This window comes from Gossypium hirsutum, chromosome D01, assembly GCF_007990345.1.
Source record: "Gossypium hirsutum isolate 1008001.06 chromosome D01, Gossypium_hirsutum_v2.1, whole genome shotgun sequence".
Lineage (NCBI taxonomy): Eukaryota > Viridiplantae > Streptophyta > Magnoliopsida > Malvales > Malvaceae > Gossypium > Gossypium hirsutum.
The window spans coordinates 12,085,153-12,101,348 of record NC_053437.1 but is presented as its reverse complement, the minus strand read 5'-3'; the positions used below and the strand labels follow the sequence as shown (position 1 = coordinate 12,101,348).

Below are 16,196 nucleotides of genomic sequence, written 5' to 3'. Positions count from 1 at the left end.
ACTGCAATGTAAATATTAATTAATTTACTCACTGTAATTTTAATTTTAATATTAGGAGTGATAGTTAAAGTATATTTTTTAGTATGAGCCAATAAGTAAGCCCCATTTTATGTCCTTCCATAGCCAAGTTAATCAAGATTCTTTGCTATGTATGTACTGTCAATTTGTCTAATCCGTTGTTTGTACTTTAAATTAGTAAGCAGCACTAACGGTAGACAATGAAAATTAAAAGAAAAAAGAGCAACAAAGGACTCCTTACGTGACCTTAGGGAAAGCTATCAACTCCCACCACTCACTTCCTTTTCCTTTCCTTCCATGATATACCGCGTTTCCTTGCTGCCTTAATTCTCATATATTTCATGCTTAGGTCCACTAACGAGTAATTACATACGAGTCACATATATTATATATTCATTTCAACTATTCAATATTCCATTCACTAAAACCCTAATTATGGTTCGAATCAACTTTTGTAAAAAATTCGATTAATCAACTTTGAAGTGATGATAAAGGTAGAAGAGGAAGAGCACTGAGTTCCTCTGTTAGAAGTCTGATCAAAAGAAGGAAACTTAAGGAAATGGAAAGACAAGTTTGGAGGATTTGATATGATAATATAAACAATCACTATATTATTATTATATGAACTACTAAGAAATAGTTGAGGTCTAGAGAGAGGGGCTGATCCAAAAAGAGAAATATAGGCAGCAATTTTCAAGAATTAGATAAAAATATTAACAATAGAAGAAAGAACCATCATTCAATCAACTACAAAAAAATATCATCTTTTATCCTCTTCAGTGTTTGTCTAGAATATAAGCTCTCCACTTTTCAAATTATAAAGGCAGCACAACCAACCTTTCCCTCCATTTCTACATCATTTTGGGCATGCCATATCCCATTGTTAACATTACTACCTTCTCTTCACCAACCAAAATCTAATGAAAAAGCTTCTGCACACGGAATCAGAAAAATGAACACTATTTAGACGGTCCATTGAAATTTGACACAATGAAAAGGTGAAATGTTGATGAAGGGTCTTCTACTTACATATTCAATATAGATCTTTAAATGGACCGCCGGCATTGCAGGGACATTGACATCATCGTAATACAAACTCTGTTCATCCAAAGCCAAACCCTTCACTAGCTTCATGGATAGCCAGCAGCAGACGTTCCTGAAGCTGTTCCTTTGATGAATACTCAGGAAGATCTAACTGATTAAAGCTGGAGACGAAAAAAACAGTTGTTAAAAAACACAATGAAAAAGCATAAAAGTAAATTGTGAGTAAAGAATGTATTCGCTCATCACCATGTATGGGCAGAAGGCAGCCGCTCAGGAGCTCCAAAAGCCTTGTGAATCTGAAATTTTTGTGGACCAGAGATACCCTGCAGTGCCTTAAAACCCTCCAATGGCACCTGTACACACCCAATAAATTCACATGGATGCCAACCTAGGACAACCTGAACAATTTAATATAAACCAATAAAATTACCTTTGATGTTCCAGTTACAAACTGAAGCAATCTTGCCATGTCCTCTTTACTAAAAGCTTTAACAACTTCCCAAAACCATTGAATAACAGGAGATGCAGCCGTATAGCCGGTATACTCAGTGTTGGCCTTTAGATCATCCACTGCAAAATGATGAGATTTTTAGATGATAAAAGAACCACAGACAAACACAATGACAAGCATAAAAAGCATATAGGCTGGTTAGCTTACAATCAATTTCAGGAAGTCCACTGATTAGTAACTCGAGCTCTTTATCATTAAAAATTGAAATAAGTTCACGTGGCACCAATTCATTAAATCCCTCAAGGAAGGAATTGATTTGAGGACGGATAGCATTTGTCAAGATATGATCAGCAACAAGGTCTACATATTCATGTTTTGTTTCTTCAGTAACTCTGGTGTTTCTTCCTCCAGGTTTGAGCTCATAATCAGTGACCTTTTTTTCAAGCAAAACATAACAATTTAGAAGATAATTGAGAAAATAGCAAGAAAAAACCAGGGAAAAAAACTCTGTTCAATCTTTGCAAACCTCAGTTTTTTCATAAAGTATGTGCTTTTCTTCATCAGCATCCATGCTGAAAGTCAGGTCAGGAATGTCGCTTACATCATTCTGAATTATAAAAAGGAAGACATTAAGAAACAATGGTGAATTAGTCCTTCAAATAGACTCAATGGCTCCAATGCATTATGCGAGAAAACCAAAATAACCAGGGAAGAAATTGATTAATTAAACCAACCTCCAGCATCCACTTCAGATTCTTGTAATAATCAGGATCAACTGCCTCTATATCATGGTAGGTCACCTTAACACCAAGAATATGCTTGTAGAAGGATCGAGTAAAATAAACATCCAAAAGTTGACCATCAAATAGTGCCTTTGCAACCTGCATGTATCACAGGAGAAAAAATAAGAATAAAACTAATGCAAATCACGATAAACACCTACATTAGAACCTAACAGCCCAGTGGCTTACCACGCGACCAACGAATTTGAAGTAAGAAAGATGCTCGGTCTGGTAAACAGAATTGGAATTTGGCTGGAAAGTTGCATTGCTCCCCACAGTAGTAAAAAGTAATGCACCTTTATCAAATATGACCCTTGAGAGTAACTGATACCATTCTCTAGTCAGTCCACCGGCATCAATGCCCTCTTCCCCTTGAAACTGCACATTCAAGCGACCTTTCAGATCCTGAGTAGGTCGCATTCGTAACTGATTGTAAGAGTCCTCCAAAACATATGCCCGCCGCACACTTATCCGCAGTGGACCAGCAAGATGTTGTTCATGCTGTTGCCTTATTCTTGAACGGAAATATGCTCTCTTGTTATCAAAGTCGATCAACCTTGGAGCTTTCAGCAACATAGATAGCGGTTTTTCTAGCAAGCCAGGATTTTGCCTAACAAAAGCGTTCAGAAGTCTACGATGCTTCTCGGCAAACCTTGCGAATGTGACAGAACCATCAAGCTTCTTCTGAGAATCCCCACCGCATTTAGAGGGTAAGGAAACAGAACACTCAGCAGACTCTTTTACTTCTTGTGCAGTCACATTTACATGATCTTGTTGCATGATAGAATGATTGGCATGTAACTTCTCACACAAAACAAAGAAGGCCTCAATGAAAGGAAGAAGTCTCCGAGTCCCAGGAGGAAGTGGTGATGACGAGGATGCTCCTTGAAGATGCTCCCCAACATTTATATTAGATACAGTTGGACAGAGTGAGCTCTGAGCCAGCTGTGCCTCAGTCAAGCCAATACAATTACTCAATTCTTCCCACAATGGCTCTAATGATACATTTAACTTCCACATGGTAGCTTGCTCTTCCTGTTCATCATCACCACCCTCAGGTGTATCATTACCAACATTAGTTGAAGTGAGTGAGCTAAGCACTTGTAGCACACGTAGAATAGCAGCTCCTGCCATGGAACCTGCACTAAGACCCAGCATCTGCGTATTCCTCAGTGTTACAAGCTCATTGACAGCCGAACTACTCAAACCATGAGCTAATTCTGAAAGCTCTGAGGTAAAGAATTTCCGATGGGTCACAGCAACTGATGCCAGTTTCTTCAGCACCTCACCAGCTAACATATAAACTTTATCTGACAACCTAAACAAAAATATTACAAAGCAGAAGTCAAAAAGAAATAAAAGGATTTGCCAGGGAAACATGGGATCAAAAAGAAAAACGAACCTGAGAACAAAATCCTAACTAGCATAAATAACTTTCAACATATCCTGAGGTATAAGAGTCAAGAAATAATACCCCTCACGACCAAGAAGACTGCACAAATTGCACAAATCAGATTCTGGTAGCTGCAAGAAAATATTATGAAAGTCCACATTTTTATTGCCTTTAGATCCAGAGGATTCAGTCTTGGTCCGCTTCTCTTGATTAGACTCTTGTTCTGTCAAAGGAAGGTCCTTATGTGCATCACCAGAAGCTTCTTCATCGAGCAGGTTCTGAGAACTTGAATTATCAACAGCTAAATGAGAGAGTGACCAGCTTTCTAATTTTGATGCTGCTGTGTAGACAACCACTTGAAGTAAACCTACAACCTGCATATTACATACCATATTAAAACAAACAGCAAATAATACAGAATTATATCAATATCCAGGACTAAGAGAGAGCCAGGTTAATGAGTAAAATATTTAGAAGGGCGATAAATTTAAAGAGTACCTGCTCAAGATGGGTAGTGCTGAGCAAAAACAGCGGTCGGTTCAAGAGCTTAAGAAATAATATTAGAGGGATATCCCCTTGAGAGTTTCCCAAGGGTTTTGATGCATCTCCATCGATAATTTTCTCCTTGCCTTTATCTTTCTTGGTTTCTGGGTTTTGGGGGCTCAAAGGCTCAGAAAGAATTGAAGGATCATAGTGGAACAGCATATTTGAAACGGCAGAATGATTTGTAGCCAAATAAGTCAAAATTTCAAGAACACGACGTAGTACAAGAGGTGGAAGACCTGTTGCAACATAAAAACCCGAAGGTAAGATGAGGGAAACAAATGCAGGAAGGCACAGTAATATCAGATGAAGCATTACCATCGAACACCTGTGACCGACCATAAACAACTTTTGAATGGCAACCATAAAGCCTTTGGGAATTAATTGTTGACAAACCACTGCTAGAGCCTTCAACTTCAGATCTAATCATATCAAGCAAGAGCTTTACCAAAGTTGCCCTAGTAGCACTATGTGCACAAAGATTTAACAGAAGCCTCTGCAGAAGGCCTTTCCCAAGCGGCTACAAACAGATAAAAACAAAAACAAGTGTTAGAAAATACAAGTTTCAAAGTTTTCATCAAGTATTCGGAGAAACATAACCTACATTATACCAACAGCATAGTCTGCTGTCAACAAAACTAAATAGAGTAATTCAAGAACTTTAAAGCTGTCAATCTCCAACCATCTTGGCAGATTGGTCAGATTCAGTAAGCTTTGTTGAACATTGAAGCATGAAAAACAGTAAATAGCAGTACCTGTGCTAGCCGTAGAAGGCGAATTAAAGCTTTCAAAGAATTGGAGTTCAGAAGAGGCTCCCCTTCAATTTCCTTCACTTTTAAGCTATCTGAAATGGTAGAACCAGGCCTTCGGCCCAATGTAATTCCAACACCCCTGTCCATCACTGTTTGCCTATCCAAACCCAAACCATTCCTCCGATTACTTAGCCTATGGCTACCTCCAAACAAACTGCGTGCCTGGTAATGACTCATTGCTCTATCCCTAAGCATTTGAGCTTCAGCAAGTAAAGGAGATGGTAATGCTGACAAAACTGCTTCTGAAGAAGTCAAAAGCACCTGGGACAAAGGCTAAAAAGTTAATATTGTTCAGTTATTCAGGAGGGAAAAGTTTACAGTACAAACCTCTTCACGCAGATCAGCAGGGAAGGTGGCAATGATAGAAGCGTTATCCATATCCACAGGTTGACCCTCAGCTTGCTGTGCAACTCTCTGTGCTCTTTGCTGTGCTAATACTTCTGCCTGAATGTCTGGCGGAAGAGCAGCTAAGAACTCAGGGTCAATATTATCTGCTGAAGGTGGTACATAAGTTGGAGGTTGAACAGATTGGGCTTGTTGGGAAGCCAAAACTTCTGCCCGTAAATCTTCAGGTAATGCCTCCAAGAAGGTAGGGTCTATGGCATTAGAACCAGGACCCTCAATATTAGCACTAGCTTGATCAGCCTGATTAGCATCCTGAGAATCAAGTGTGTCTGGCTCCTCTGCACCAATTTCATGAGGAATTGATTGATCGGTTTGGTTCTCTTCAGCATTAGCAGTATTCATGTCCACATCAATAAGCTCATGAACCGAAGACCCATTAGAATCACCTGGGTTAGGCATCTCCAAACCAGTACCTGTCAAAATACGATTACCTGCCTGACCATCTCCTCCTGACAATCCATCATCACCCATGCTCTGTGGTGAAAGGTTTTCAGGCACAACAGAACCCCCCTCAGGCAAGTTAACCATTTCAGAAATTTGCTCTACTTGATCAGCAGCTGTTGTGCAATTCCCATCTCCAATTTCCATGTTATCATGCTCATCTGGTGCATTGTTCAAAGAAAACGTTTGAGTTAATATCCCTTCATGCCTTTGAATAGATTCAGCCATATCACCACACTGAGGATTGAGCTGCCCTTGACATGTAACACTTTCACCTGTTGGATTAAGTTCCTGTGAAATTCCATTGTTATTTTCTTGCAGCTGATCTTCACTCTGCTGACTGCTGGTGTTCTCTCCCTCTACCACAGCCTTCCCATCATTTGATGGAGGAGCATCTGATGGTTGCGACTCCTGGACTCCAGAATTTTGTGACTGCCTTTCTGCTAAATTGTTGGCTGGAGCTGTACTGCGCAAATGAGATACAAACTGTTCCTCTACAGCCTGTGCAATTGCTGCAGCTTGAGCACTTGCTTGTGGCTGACCATCATCAGTCCACCGTCCATCACCAGGCCCCCTTCTCCCTTGCAGATGCAATGAGTCCATGCCTACAGAATAATCAGTCAAGGGTGGGGGTGCTGCACTACCCAATCGATCACCAAACAGGCTATTTGGTGCATGATCAAATGGCAGACCAGGAGCATCAAACATGTAAAAGTGGGTAACATCAAAACTCCCAGATGAGAAAGCTTCCAAATCCCTGGATGAATTCCCACCGGATGACCACATCAAGCTCAAGTCCCCTGCCTGGGATGGTCTTAACAGAAGAGGATGTTGAAAGCCATTTACTTCTGTAACAGAACGATCAAAGGAAGACCTACCATTAGATCGCCTGCGTTCAAAACCTACAGGCCTACGAAGACCAAAGAGATCATCCACATTCACACCTTCAAAAGGTTCAGCAGCCACATCAATTAAACCGCTTGGAGCTCCAGGTTGCCCAAGTACTTGCAGATGGTCTAACCCATCAAGGGCTTCCCTCCACCTCACCTCTATGACACGTCGCTCATGAAAGTCATCATCTTCTTCATCAATCATGTCATCGTTATAGTCATCTCCCAAACCAGTATCATCATGGTCCTCCACATCAGTATCAGCTAAAGACATCATTCCAGCACCATCTTCAGCTATATCCTCATCCTCATCCTCCCCCTCATCATCATCCTCATCATCCTCCCCATCATCCGCCATGTCATCATCCTCATCAGCCATATCATCATCTGCCCTATTCTCCACCCGGAATGTCATCTCGATTTGGTCAACATTGTGCAACACACCTCCTTCCATTTCTTCACGCATGAAATCCATCCCAAGTTCCACTGGTCTGTTGCTAGCTACAGGCTCCACTTCAACTCTCATATCTTGCTCGATAGGATCATTTGAGTTTGCGTTGTGATTGTCTTCAATTTGCAAAGTCACTTGATGTTGTTGTTCAGTTGTCTCTGCATCTACAACTGCTTGCTGACCACCCCCATTCTGGTTGTGCTCTGTCTCCTCAGCAGCAGATATAGTTACCTGATCAGTATGTCTTTCGTTTGAAGACAATGACTTCTTCTTGTTGAAACATTCGAACTTGAAAACCTGCTCATTTGCATTAGCAGCCCTAGTCAGGCTTTCCAAAGCCTTGAGCATCAGACTTACAGTTTTCGGTGCATCAGAATGATCCAAATCAACCACTTCTAGAATATTGGTTAGACACTGAACTACTCCTCCTTCAATCATGCTTTTTGCCATATCTGGTGAGCAGCCAGTGCCAGGTAAGTTGCTTGATGATGAGTTCTTTGACAAAATTGAATATGCCAAATCAGCAAAAGCAAAAACCCTTTTGTCAGGCACCAAGGAGCTATTCATTGAATTACTTTCCACATTTGAGAGAGAAGATAAGGCTTTCACAAGTTCGTTAATCACTCTTTTACGGCCTTCACTGGAACGGCCACACAGAACCACCAGAAACCAAGAAGCTTTTTCAGACAACTTGTCCCTCCATTCATCAAGTCCAGATGATTTATCAACAGATAAGGGAAGCAACCTATGCAAAATATGATGAACAATGCCAGGGCTGCCAGACGTGTCTGATTGATTAGAAACACGGAGTTGACCCATTTCTGAATCCCTTCTCAATATGACTCCTACTGCATGTACATACATTAAAAGAATATCACTCAATAACTTGAGGACAAAAGTCACCTTAGCAAGCCCTGCAGATCTTTCATTTTCAGACTCCATTTTCCTAGTTTCTTCAACCTTTGACTTACCCTTCACCTTGCTTGTGGGTTCATCAATCTCCATAGAAATTAAGCCAGTTGCACTATCTTCCTGGCCTTTGGCAGAAGGATACTTCAGAACTATTTCAAGAAGCTGATCAATCACTTGAGCAAGATTGGCTGGAATCTTTTTGTGGCCTTTGGAACACTTGCCTGTTCCATCATTTACCCTATTCTCAGGAATTCGCACAGGTTCATTTGAAGCTAACCCAACTTCAGCACCAGAAGCTTTCAATTTGTCTTTCTCTCTCTCCTTTTCCTTCAATAGAACTACAAAGGGTCTACCCCCTGATGACTCCAATTGACAAACCGCAGTAGCAGCTTTCATAAACACTACAGGATCTCTGCATATAACAGGCGCCATTGATGTTAAAAATGTGCGAGGCGAAACACGGCCAGCATGCCTGCTGCCACTCAAAGTCTGTCTAATCTCCAACTCCATGGCAGTTTGCAAAGTCTGAGGATCTTCAAGGAGATGTCTAATAATGGCAGATGCAACAGTATCATAACCAGGAAAAAAACAAGTTCTTGGAAGACTAAAGAGAGCAGCTAAGCCTCCATTCTCAAGAAATTGCAAAGCTAGAGCATGCGTTTTTGTCAAGCGAGCACATAACTGAAGAACAGCCTGCATCACCATTGCTGGAACGTGCTGTTTGATTAGTTCACAAGCAAGAAGCAGCAGCTTCTGACTTTCGTCTACAGTCAAGTAACCAGTAGATTTACCCAATATTTTCTCAAATGAAGTGATTGGTTCTTTCTCATTAGCATCTGAAGCTGATTTTTTCTCTGTCACTGGTTCTGGAACAGTCAAAGAAGCATGGTCCCCAGATGAATCAGGCTGAGATACTGTCTGGGTACCCTCCACCGTCTCAGAAAACAATCTTGGACGGGACTGCAACATGTTATCCAAGATCAACAGTAAAGCACTGATACATTTTGGTGCCATAATTTCATTTCCCGCATCATTTTTAGCCTTAAAGTCAATCAAGATATCCAGAACAGCAGGTACTACACCATTCTGGCCAGCAATTTCACGTGTATTTCCATCCTCAGAAAGAAGCAGCGCTACAATATGAGATATCATACACAATGCACTGGAGTCCTTAGAAAAATCCAATGGACAGAGCCTCAGCTGCTGAATAAGAAATGATAGCACTTTTGGACGGTCTTCTCCTTTGTTACGATTGCAAAGTGTTACAAGCAAGTCTGTCAATGAAAATGCCATATTATCACTACTCTGGAACAACTTAACAGATGCATTGAGGATATCATCAATTGGTGGTGCTGTGGGCCTCCCTTCTTCAGTCATGACATCCATTGGCTTATCAACACTGTCAACTTTGGATGTCTCTGATGAATTTCCAAGTGATAAAGCAAGAGCCCGAGCTAGTTCATCATCCTCTTGCACAGGATCGTCAGCATGACTAATCAGCCACTCCATGGCCATTTCAACACTATTTGTTTCAACTCGTCTCAGGGCTTCCTCTGCTCTAGCCCTGGAAAAACCCATCTCAACAATGGTAGCAATGGTTCCTTCATCAGGTGCTGGGGCCATGAAACGTTGGTTTGTACTTCCTGTAATATTGCTGCGATTTCGTTTCACATCACCAACACCTGAGTATATATGCATGACAATAGAAACAACAGAAGCCACAAAACCAGGACTACAATTAGGAAACAAAGGATGGTTCCAGATCAGAAGAATCACATCCAGCACCTGAGACTGCAGCATGCGCACAAAGGTTTCTGGGTCCCTAGGAACAGGAAAGAGGCCGATTGACAAGCCAGCAGCAACAGGCTGAACAAGCAGCTGAGTCTGAGATGTAGAATTCCCAAACAATAATGATGTAGAATTAACAAAATACTCGAGCACGCGGCAGTAGCATTGTAATGTATCAAGCAGCCATGTACCATGGGAGACTTTATTTGCATCACCTGCTTTCTCGTGTTCAATAGCAGGTGTAGGGACAGAGTAAGGTAATGTCCACAATAACTGACTAGTAGCTTCAAAAGTGGTAAGTAGCTCCTTAAAGGTTCCATGCACATAAAAGTTATTAACCATTCCTGTATAACATGTTCGCCGCCTACTGTCAAATGTCAGTGCTCCCATGTCATCAACAACTTTCCCAAGGTACCGACACTTGACAGAAAGTGAAGTATCAAGTCCTGAAGAAGAAGAATACCCAGAGAAACCCAGTGCCTCAAGAAATATTTTAGCCAGGGCCATACCAAGAGTCTTTGAAGCCGAACTTAATGATCCAACATCAGCTCTACGACGGTAAGGTGTCGTAAACCCCTTTACAAGAGCTGTGAAAAAGGACCGCAATGTGAAAGCAAGCTTGTTAAGAATTTCTATAACAAGAAGACCAGGACTTTTTGTTTTCAAATCCTGGACAGAAGATGTTTCTGGCAAACTGTGAGAAGAATCAGAATCAATGTTCAGAGAATTCAGGTGTCGACCATTCCTTCCACCCCTTAAACGGGACAGACCATGTCGACTACGACGGTGCAAACTTTCACCAGAACGAACAAGTGAAAGAAACTCTCGGTCTGCACTACCCAGAAACTGAGAACCACTCCTAATAGAAACTGGATTCATGTATCTCACAGCTGGGGTACTAACATCATCATCACTTTCCCTTCCAACAGCGGCATTTGATGGACCAGTGTCTGTACCCTCACTCTCTTGATCAGCTTTTCGCTTCTCATCAGCCATGGTGTCATTAGACAAAGAAATTTGCCATATTATTTCCCTGTATGCCCTCCCAAGATCTTTCAATACATCAGCATCTACAGTGCTCAACTCAGATACAACGCTAGTAGTGCCCTTCAAAAGAAAATTGCAAAGAGACAATATACCTTCAAGACTAGAAAGAGATCTCAGAACCTTAGTCTGGTTGCCAGTTTCAACAGTGGCTAGCTGAGTTCCTCCAATAGAAGCCAACAGTTCATTTGTTAACTTCAGCTGTTCTCTTAGGAATGAACAAACTGCTCGAGCCAGAGATGCAGAATGCTGAGGTGAAAAGCTCTTGAAGGCAACAGAAATGCTCTGTCCAACTGATGCTGAAAGAGGCAGTAAAGGCAAGGTAAACAACCGCAGGACAGCGTCAATCCCTTTCTTTTCAACAAATATACGGCATGTATCAGCATTCTGAAGGATGGTTTCAAGAAGACGGCCCACATTGCTAATACAATCAGGAAGGAACAATTCAATATTCATTAAAGAAGTATCAGGAGACACCTCTGACATCTGATCTGAACTCTCACTCCTTGAGGATTCCCTGTCATCTGGCTGAATCAAATTCCGTTCTTCAGCATCAGTTTCCATTGGAACAGGGGCAGAAGATTCAGCAGCAAAAGATGAAGTGTCAGCCCCAGTTCCGATTCTCAGTATGACATTCAAGATCTCAATCACCATGTCCACTCCAGGTGCACGCAATGAAGAAGCATGACGCATAAGTTCATCCAAGCCACTTGACAAAGAAGTAGGAGTATCTCCGGTAAGAGACCGCACATATGTTCTAGAAGTAAATATCTTGACAAAGCACCTCAAAGCATTGCGATCTTTCACTGCCGCAAGACCATTATTATTAAGACAGAAGGCACCCAAACACTGAGGTATGCATGTTATGGCTTCGGCAGAGCAGAGAACACCATCCATAATAGCATCTAGGAAGGCAGATGGAAGACCAGCAGCATCTAAGACAGGAAAGCAAGTAGGATCCTTGTGAATTAGATCACTCATAACAGTTGCTGCAAGTGCAAATACTCCCCCACCAAAATCTTTTGCTCGTCTGAATATGATACATAAGCATTGTGGCAACAAGCTCTCCTCAGATCCATAAATACGAGCAGTGTTTCCAGGGGCATATGTTCCAAGAGATATAGCCCGTAACAAAGCTTTCATGAGTAGCCGTCGATGATAAGCAACTAATGCTTCAGAATACAAAGGCTGCATATTATCAAGCTCAGTTGACGCTCCTGCGACTACTTGTGAAATCCTCCCACTACAATCAGGGTCTTCAACTAGTTGCTTTGGACTGTTTTCCACATAAGAAACTTCAAGTTTTAAGCGAGAGATTGTATCATCTAAACCACCCAAGTCTCTGAACAGTGCAGCTGCAGGATTACTGTAATCCATAAAAGCTTCCAGAATATTGATGGCTGTAGTAACCAAATGCAGATGCTGAGGATCGGTATCTTTAAGCAGAGGTAAAAGAGTAGGTATAAACCCTGCTTCACGCATGGCTGAGCAACCTGATGATGATGAAACCAAAGCAGTGACAAGGGATAGTAGAGCCTCAGCAAACACAACAGACCACTTTGAGGTATTGCTAATTACAGAATCAATGGCTTTCTGCATGAGACTAGATAGAATGCCACGGTGTCCACCAGATGTAACAGCAGTCAATACAGCTGGTTGGCGGGATCGGTCTTGACAAAGAGCAACCAAAGAAAGCAGACATAAAATCCGAATTTTCTCAGAAACTGCATCTTCATAACTCAGTAAAGTAACTAATTCATTGACAAACTCAGGCTCATTATTGAAGAAAGAAACAAGGTCATCAGTATCACTGCTTGCCTGAACAAGAACGATGAAGGCATACAAGCGAATGCGCGTATACTGCTGCCGAGATGTTAAAGATCCAAAAGCCCTTGCAAACCGCAATCTTGATAATAAAGAAAATCTTAAATTGGCTGGTACCTTATATTCACCAACTAATTTATTCAAGAGCTCCAAATCAGTCTCTGGATGAGTGTTGATATTAGGTAAATGAATAATTTGTAAACCTCGGGTAGACTGTTCAGAGGAAGAGACCTCATTTGATGCATAGAACTCAAAATGTAGAGTACACCCAAGATCATAAGCAACTGTATCGCATCCATTCTGTATAGCACATGCAATCAATCCTAGACCCTCTTCTTTTCCCCCCCAACCTTGTGCAAGTGCAAATAACTTAGAACTCAGAGATGCATCTCTGACAGAGTACTTTCCAATTGTTTTCTTCAAGAAAGCAGCTAAAGTTTGCAAGCAAGCCTCAACAACATCAGCATCAGTCGATGCAAGCAAGGATGAAAGATGCTGCTGCAAACAGCAAGGAACCAAAACCAAGAAAATTAAGATGAAAAAAAGAAATCAAAGGAAATAATTTCCATATTAATAGCCTCAAAGGAAATAATGTCTGATCACCAACTTGGAAAGAAATCAAAAAAGACAACCAAGATTATAAAGCATATAGATTTACTAATATATTTTTCTAAGAGGAGGATATGTGTAGTATAAAATGTAAGAGCATAGGATTTCTAAGACCAAAAAAATACCTCATAAGAGCTATAAAAATGCTTATTTGTGCAGTTGTCCAAGACTAGTCTTATAACACGAAGAATTTGAAGAACTGCTTCCCTGGGGAAAGGAGGATCAGATCCAAAAAATTTATCCTCAACCTGCAAATCTTTCCTTGGTTTTATATGCTTCTCAAAAAATGTGTCAAAATGGTTAAAAAGCTCAACCCAATGATGAAAATCTCCCTGCATCAATAACAAAAAAGTTAATTAACTGCACTACAGATACCGCAACATTTTATCAAATAAAGGTTAAAGAGGCACCTTATCAAACTCCCAAACAAAATCTTTCAGAGGTTCCTCTATATTCTCCAGAGGCGCAGAAGTCACGCTATTGATGAAGGATCTGATTTTGGGAGGCTGATACAAATCAAAACGAAAAACAGTTACTTTAGCTATAGGCATCAATAGATTCCTAGATTTTCATGTGCTACAAATATTAGAATGCAGAATTAGAAAATCAAAGGAGACCGAACAAGAGAGAGAAAAGACAAGTAATAAGAAAAATAGACCATACACTACTGAACAGCCTAAAAGCTACTAACTGCTTTCTGTCTATATGGGAAGAAATAAGCATAACACAAAAGAAACCAAAATTTGTTCCCATAGCTCTCTATGAATATAACCTCAAGCCTCCTCATAAAACCATTTCCAATAAAAATATTTTGCCCAGCTTTCAACAATCAATATCTAACCCAAGTAGCTATTACTTGTACAGTGGAAATGTCAAAAAAAATTAAAAACATTACCAGATCATGCTATATGGCAATCAACTAAATTTAGCAATCTCCACCATAGCCTCTCCTAACTCAAGAATTACAGACATATCCTTGCTTTTTTGCAAACAACAGACAAATATTTGCATGTTTCGTCAAATGAAATAAACTTTATAGTCTTCACATTAATAAAATGACACCAAATTCAGATTCAAGCAACAATGCCCCCAATATGTTACCAGTAAAATGTCAAAAAATGAAAGGTCAATTTTATGCCGACTTAGTTATTTATTTGATACCGTAATTCTATATGGGTTTTCCAAACTGGAAATTTGCTTCAAACCCGTAATAATCTTACAGACTCTATTATTTAGAGTTCAAAGTAAATAGTTAAGCTCATTTCACTTCCTGTTATTTCCTAGCCAATAAAGCAAATAGAGCATTATTTATTAATGCCTAAATACAAGGTATCAAAGAAAATTAGAAAACGCTTACAGTATTTTTTTTAAACATAAATTAGAAATATATATAAACAATTCCATCTCTATCTCAACTATCAAACTTAGCTGTTAGTAACGAACTCTAAACAATCAAAAGCATGAAAATATATACAAATTAAAATCTTTAATCCTGATCAATAAAAAGATAATAAAAAAAATCAAACTTCGCATAAATTAAACAGCATAAAAAAAACTAAAAATTCGAAAAACAAATAAGTAATATCAAAAGCACATAACATAATAAAAAATAATTGAAGGAAAGAATAATCTTTTACATACCACTTCTAAATACCTCCTTCGCTTGAGCTTCATGTTGAGCAAAAAAAGAGCATTTCAAGAAATAAAGATTCAGAGAATCGATCAATTCTCAAAGCAACCGAGAATTGATCGAAGAGTTTTAAAAAGTTAGAAAATTAAATAAAAAAAAGGTTAGGGCTTCTTTTTCTCAATTATCACTGTTAAAATATGAGGATCAAATAAGGATCCTAAAATTGAGAAGAAAAGTGGGATTGATAATCAGAAGTGAATTTGGGGGAAAAGTTGGGATTCCCGATCGGAAATTAGGGTTTTTGATGAGATCAAAGAAAGAGAGAGAAAAGAGAGAAGTGGAGAAGAATTGTATGAACTGGAGAATCTATAGAAAGAGTGTATTCTAAATATTTATAGTCAAAAAATAAAAATATTTAGTAAATTAAAAATAATAATATGAAGTTTTCATCTAAGCTGTTGCTAGAAGAAAAATAATAAGGAAATTATTATTTATTTATTTATTTGCCTACTTCTTTGTAAATTGTACTCAATTTTATTATTATTTTACTTTTATCTAAAATATTATTACTACAATACCATTATAAAGAGAAATAATCCATATTCTATAAAATATTATATTACTTTACTCATATAATATATAAATGTGTGAAAATAAATATAACACGAATTATTAATAGTATATATTCTACAAAAATATATAAATATTTATATATTTTCCTAGTTAAATTCTACTATATTTTGTTGGAGATAAGATGCAGTCACAAATAAGTTTTTATGAAAGTTTTCATGGTAATTATAGAAAAGATTTTGTACCCCTTTTTAGAGAAGTCTATGAGAGTTAAGGTTTTATTTTTGCGTTTGCTCTATGAGAGTTAGGACTTTATTTTCGATGTTTGGGTTTGTACATTTAGTACATTTAGGTTTATTTTCTATACATTGTATTTTCGTTTGTTTAATCATTTAATGAAAAGTCGAAGCCTCATTTGTTTATTTTTTGATCATCTTAATTGAAGATTTTCCACGTAAAATTTATGCTTAATTTTCTCTACCCTTTCTATTTTGTTATTTATACGGGTTAATCTTTAACATAATCAATGAAACCCTAAATTATTATATTAATATGAAATATGTATGTTCATTTTTTTCTACTATAATAA

The 16,196-nt window shown here is 39.1% G+C and overlaps 1 protein-coding gene across 2 annotated transcripts; it reads right to left on the bottom strand.

Annotated features, from left to right (window-relative positions):
* Positions 1-698: 698 nt before the first annotated feature.
* On the bottom strand, positions 699-15,401 carry LOC107921765 (E3 ubiquitin-protein ligase UPL1). 2 transcript variants are annotated; one of them, XM_016851583.2, is made up of 16 exons: positions 15,049-15,401; positions 13,818-13,913; positions 13,533-13,739; positions 5,371-13,296; positions 4,987-5,304; positions 4,550-4,751; positions 4,187-4,470; positions 3,770-4,062; positions 2,485-3,613; positions 2,248-2,394; positions 2,040-2,120; positions 1,721-1,946; positions 1,493-1,632; positions 1,309-1,415; positions 1,048-1,223; positions 699-950 (listed from the first exon to the last, which is right to left on the bottom strand). In XM_016851583.2, the coding sequence occupies exons 1-15, from the start codon at positions 15,079-15,081 to the stop codon at positions 1,121-1,123; spliced, it is 11,292 nt and encodes a 3,763-aa protein (XP_016707072.1). In that variant the 5' UTR covers positions 15,082-15,401; the 3' UTR covers positions 699-950; positions 1,048-1,120. The 2 variants fall into 2 exon arrangements, with proteins under 2 accessions (XP_016707072.1, XP_016707074.1); XM_016851585.2 differs by having other exon boundaries at positions 5,371-13,293.
* Positions 15,402-16,196: the final 795 nt, after the last annotated feature.